The 5,544-nt window shown below is 34.7% G+C and overlaps 1 protein-coding gene across 1 annotated transcript; it reads left to right on the plus strand.

Moving 5' to 3' along the window:
* Nucleotides 37-4,551, plus strand: LOC109833550 (calcium-dependent protein kinase 2-like). The gene is made up of 8 exons (XM_020401269.1): nucleotides 37-766; nucleotides 2,457-2,600; nucleotides 2,715-2,867; nucleotides 3,206-3,318; nucleotides 3,384-3,551; nucleotides 3,645-3,772; nucleotides 3,927-4,026; nucleotides 4,165-4,551. The coding sequence occupies exons 1-8, from the start codon at nucleotides 37-39 to the stop codon at nucleotides 4,237-4,239; spliced, it is 1,611 nt and encodes a 536-aa protein (XP_020256858.1). The 3' UTR covers nucleotides 4,240-4,551.

Genomic DNA, 5,544 nt, shown 5'->3' on the forward strand with positions numbered 1-5,544 from the left:
CACCACCAGTAAAATTCTCAACAGAAGAAATAAAAAATGGGGCTATGTTTCAGCAAGAAGGACCCAAGACCAGAGCCCAACAACGGCTATTCCTCAAACCAAAGGCCACGGCCTTATGAATCAAGCAAGCCATCACCACCACCACCTCCAACCCAACAACAAGCTTATCAGCAATCTAACCAAGCTCAAACCGGCTCTCGATATGCTCCACAATCTCAACCAAAGCCAACTCCAAAACCCCAACCTCTTTTTCAACCCGACACAATCCTTGGCAAACCCTACTCAGATGTCCGATCTTTATACACTCTAGGCAAGGAACTCGGCCGTGGCCAATTTGGAGTTACATACCTTTGCACAGAGAATTCAACTGGCTTAGCCTATGCTTGCAAGTCCATTTCCAAAAGAAAGCTTCATAATAAAAACGATAGAGAGGATATTCGTAGAGAGATTCAGATTATGCAGCATTTGACAGGGCAAGCTAATATTGTGGAATTCAAAGGAGCTTATGAGGACAAGCAATCGGTGAACCTTGTGATGGAGTTGTGTGCCGGTGGAGAGTTGTTTGATAGGATAATTGCAAAGGGGCATTATACCGAGAAAGCTGCTGCTGGAATTTGTCGGGCAATTGTTAATGTGGTGAATATTTGTCATTTTATGGGTGTGATGCATCGGGACCTTAAGCCGGAGAATTTCTTGCTTGCTACAAAGGATGAGGCGGCGATGCTTAAAACTACAGATTTTGGGCTTTCGGTTTTCATTGAGGACGGTAAGTTATCTCTTAGACTCTTAATTATACAATCCTACTATAACATGCATTTCAGAAATATTATACGATAGTAGCAAGTTGATTGTTGAGTTTAATATGGAAAGGAAATTTATGCCTTTGAATGTATCTACTTCTAGCTATGCTCCACTTATGGGGGATGCTTTTAATTGTAACTTTATAGGACGTGGAATTGAGAATTATGTGATTTTACATGTTTATCAAACTGTTTTAGTGTTAATAATGGTTTTGTCTTTCACTTAAGGCATTAGTTAGTGGAGGATATAGAAAATGAATCTCTAAGAAAAACATAGGCAATAGTATAATCTTCTCATCTATTGATATTTGCATCTAGTTCTATACTATCTTGAATTATCTCTCACATAATATAAAGTAAAATCTGGTGCACTAGTGCTAATCAACAACACAAAAGATTTGATCGCTCTTAGCCTCTTATTTTTCATAACCTTGTGGAAGCTATATAACATTAGTATGTAAATTTCTATCATGGAGCCATACCCATGTCAAGAAAACGACAACTTAGGACATTCCTTGGACACTTGTGAGACACTTCTCAAATGTATTGCCAATTTGATAATATGTGTAATAATTTTGATTGATCTCATTACTTATAACCTCGTGGAAGACATTTCATAAAGTCGTATTCATGTTAAGACACCAACCTTTTATCTAATCCTTAAGTTCATGTATGAATGAAATGGAACCTAGCGATTAGAAGTAAAAGAAAGAGAAAAAAAGGGCAACTGGTCTGGACTTTTGGGTTTTTTAAATTTCAATCTTGAGGAGTAACTAAGTTCAGACATTTGTACACATTCTTAGAGAGGAATATTCTAGGCTGATCTTTAAGATAACTCTGAATAAGCACCTAATTGCTTAAAATTAATGTATCCATTTTCTAGAGGCAAATTCCGGCTTGATCTTGAATATAATTTATTTCAATCAAATATATTAGATCATTCTTATCAATTGAGCTCTTATATTTCATCTTGCTGATTGCTTAATTTCCTAGGGAGAATATTTTAGATTAATTAAAATAGTCAGTCGACGTGGTTTTAAGCACAAGTGATTCCTGAAGCATAGGTATTTTTGTAAGCCATTTTCCAATTATTATGCCATTGATGGTCTAGGGCATATTTATACTGTTATAGACCAGGTGGCCAAGCTGTCACAAATGATGGTTCTGTTTCATTAACATTATGAACTCTCAAACACATGTCATCTTTATAGACCAAACACTGATTGCTGATATACTTCATGTGTAATGGTTTTATTTCCTTAATATTGTTAGATCTCAGCCACATGCCAACAGTACAGTACAAACACTGAAGTTTCATATACTTTATGTATGCTGATATGTACTTTAAACCTCCACCCATGGGATGCTATAATCAGTCAAGTGTACAGGAAACTGGCCATCAGAGGTTTTGGCTAGCAACAATATCGTGTTTTATCAATTAGTATATCTACCTCTGTCCAGGACATTCTGAGATTTACATGTCAGTATATATTCTTCTCTTGCCACCTTTCAGTCTTTGCCCATTACTTCACTTTATAGCAGTTGATATTTATACTTTAATCACATGAAAAATGATTCTGAGTTATTTTGCAAATTGACTACTGTCTTATAATCATAACAATAAAACTGGTTATGTTTTATTGGAATTGAATCCAGGAAAAGTGTACAGAGATATAGTTGGAAGTGCTTATTATGTTGCTCCTGAAGTTCTAAGACGCAGCTACGGAAAGGAAATAGATATATGGAGCGCTGGCGTTATCATATACATTCTTCTTAGTGGTGTACCTCCATTCTGGGCTGGTACTAACACATTCAAACTGATCTTTGCCCATAGGAGCCATATATCTTTACAAATATTCCGTTTTTTTAGTTAAAGAGGTACTAAGTGTTATTTAAATTTATTTTGCTTATCAGAAACCGAGAAAGGAATATTTGATGCTATATTGCAAGGTGACATTGACTTTGAAAGTTCGCCATGGCCATCTATATCAGATAGTGCTAAAGATCTTATCAGGAAGATGCTGACCCAGGATCCAAAGGGAAGAATTACTGCATCCCAGGTCCTTGGTAAGCATACTTTTTTTGGTTAATTGGCAGACAGACTCCATGTTCTATTCTCCAATTGTGGATAGACCACCCTGCAGTTCCATTGTTGCGGGTAGACGCCTGTACAGACCCCGACCCTTTTACCCTCAGGGGTTTATTTGTCCAATAAAATAAAATAAAATAAAAAACTCTTTTCTTAGGTAAAGGAAAAGTTCACTGAAGGGGTCTATTTGCAACTGGGAAATAATATAGGGGGTCTATCAGCAACTAACTTTACTTTTTTTTTCAAGAAGATATGATTAAAAAGTTGAATGATTTTTCTCGGCACCTTATATGGTTTTCTTGCCAATTTCTCACAGAACATCCATGGATTAAAGAAGGCGGTGCATCTGATAAACCTATTGACAGCGCAGTGCTTTCCAGGATGAAGCAATTCAGAGCAATGAACAAACTAAAGAAGATGGCTCTCAAGGTTTACTTTGCAAAATTCATTTTGCCTCCATTTGGAATAATCTAATCTTGACCCTCTTTTTTTAGGTTATTGCGGAGAATCTCTCTGAAGAAGAGATCAAAGGGCTCAAACAGATGTTTACCAATATGGACACTGATAAGAGTGGTACCATCACATATGAAGAGCTTAAATCTGGTTTGGCTCGGCTTGGTTCCAAGCTCTCTGAGGCTGAAGTAAAGCAACTCATGGAGGCTGTAAGTTTAATTGTCCCGTTTTTCTTCCTCTCGTGTATTTTTTACCTTTATCTCTCTCTTTCAGCAATAACATAAGTTTCTGATCTCTTTCAGGCTGATGTTGATGGCAATGGTTCTATTGATTACATCGAGTTTATTACTGCTACAATGCATAGGCACAGATTGGAAAGAGATGAGCATTTATTCAAAGCCTTTCAATACTTTGATAAGGATAACAGCGGGTGAATTGCATAGTTTTAAATTTTACTTTTTATTTGTTACTATTTGGTTTGTTATGTACTAAAAGAACTGCCTAATTCTTTCATTAAGCTGCCTGAATCAAGATTTTGGGGCTTCATAATTAATGAATTTTCTGCTGTAATTCTCCTTTCACAGGTTTATTACCAGGGACGAATTGGAAATGGCGATGAAGGAGCATGGATTGGGGGATGATGCCACAATCAAGGACATAATATCTGAAGTTGACTCAGATAATGTAAGTGAAAATCGAATTTGCATAATTTCGAGTTGAGATTGAATTTTATTGAAATTGCAATTGAATTTTATTTAAATATGTGTTTTTGTATCATGATGCAAATTTTATTTAAATTGTGTTTTTTGTATCATGATGCAGGATGGAAGGATCAATTATGAGGAATTCTGTGCTATGATGAGAAGTGGAGGACAGCAGCAAATGAAGCTCAAGTAATTCCTCACAATATGTTTGCATTGTTCTTCTGTCTGAGGTCCAAACAACAAAAAGTTCAGGTCTAGTTTGCATGATTTCTGGAGTCCAATGATATTTGTCATGTGCATATTTTTTCCCCACATTTTTTGCTTAGACATTTTCTCGTGCTTGTGTATGATGACCTTGATAATGATGCTCTTGCAAGTTTTCTAGTACAGTAAGATAACACAAAGGATGTGTTATGTAGCAGGACATGAAACATGGCTTTAAACTTTATGCCTTTGTGTTGGATGGACATCTGTGAGTGAGTTTGCAAAATTTACCATTTTGGTCTATGCTTACAAAGCTATTTTTTTATATTTGGTTTATATTTTGTGGTTGATTTTTAAGTAGGACATTTTCTTCTTTCGTTCCTTCAATCACTTGTGTCTTTTCCGTATTTTGTTCCCCCTTACTTTTGTTCGCATGTCTTTATTTGTGGTCTTTTTATTTTTTATTTTTTATCGGACACTTCCCATTAATCTTAAATGACCTAAGTTTCTAATTGCACATTATATGGTGGTTTATTTTTAACTTAAGACTGAAAAAAATAGTCATTAAAATTTTGAAAAATGTACTATCAATGATAAATTGGATGCGGAATTTTCATCATTATCATTCTGACATAGAGTTTGATTTCTTATTGTCTAGTTAAAACATGCCATTTTCAAGTCAAGCTCTTTTACAAAACACAACCTTATAGTTTATATTTAACTACTCCTTACATAAATAAAGTTTAGCAATTATAGACATTAATTTGAGATGATCTATGAGAATTAGGATACCTAATAACAATTTCAATGATTTGACTGATTAGTTTTCCTTTATTCCTACTTCTACTCTTTATTGGAAGAAAATAATTTCAAATAACCTAAAAATTAAAGGATAACAATTTAAATGGTTTGAGGTAGGAGTGGAGATCGTGGATATATCTGCATCCATATCCGCTAAGATATAGATATAGTTGCTAAATTTTGGATATGTATAAGGAATATGTGAATTATTGTTTTGATTCTTAGATTAATAGATTTGAAACTAATTTTGCTGATCAAGAGATTTAATCTTAACTTTTCAGATATAAGGAACATATTAATGAACTTCCTTGTATCACATGAACTATTTTTTTTTATATTATTTGGTTCTCTCATATCTGTTTAGTATTCGCATATATCTGCTTGTATGTCTGTATCCGTATATAATTTTAGCAGTGACATATCTATATTCGTATTCATATCCGTGAAGGACAAGCGGATACAGATATAGTAAGTATCATATTCGAGCCGTATT

This window comes from Asparagus officinalis, chromosome 3 (genome assembly GCF_001876935.1).
Source record: "Asparagus officinalis chromosome 3, Aspof.V1, whole genome shotgun sequence".
NCBI classification, from domain to species: Eukaryota; Viridiplantae; Streptophyta; class Magnoliopsida; order Asparagales; family Asparagaceae; genus Asparagus; species Asparagus officinalis.

What these genes read in the sequence shown, in the direction of transcription:
- LOC109833550 (XM_020401269.1), top strand. Translation starts at nt 37, where the DNA reads ATGGGGCTATGTTTCAGCAAGAAGGACCCAAGACCAGAGCCCAACAAC. An exon ending in TTCGGTTTTCATTGAGGACG is followed by an intron (nt 767 to 2,456) that starts GTAAGTTATCTC and finishes AATTGAATCCAG; the next exon opens with GAAAAGTGTACAGAGATATA. An exon ending in CTGAAGTTGACTCAGATAAT is followed by an intron (nt 4,027 to 4,164) that starts GTAAGTGAAAAT and finishes ATCATGATGCAG; the next exon opens with GATGGAAGGATCAATTATGA.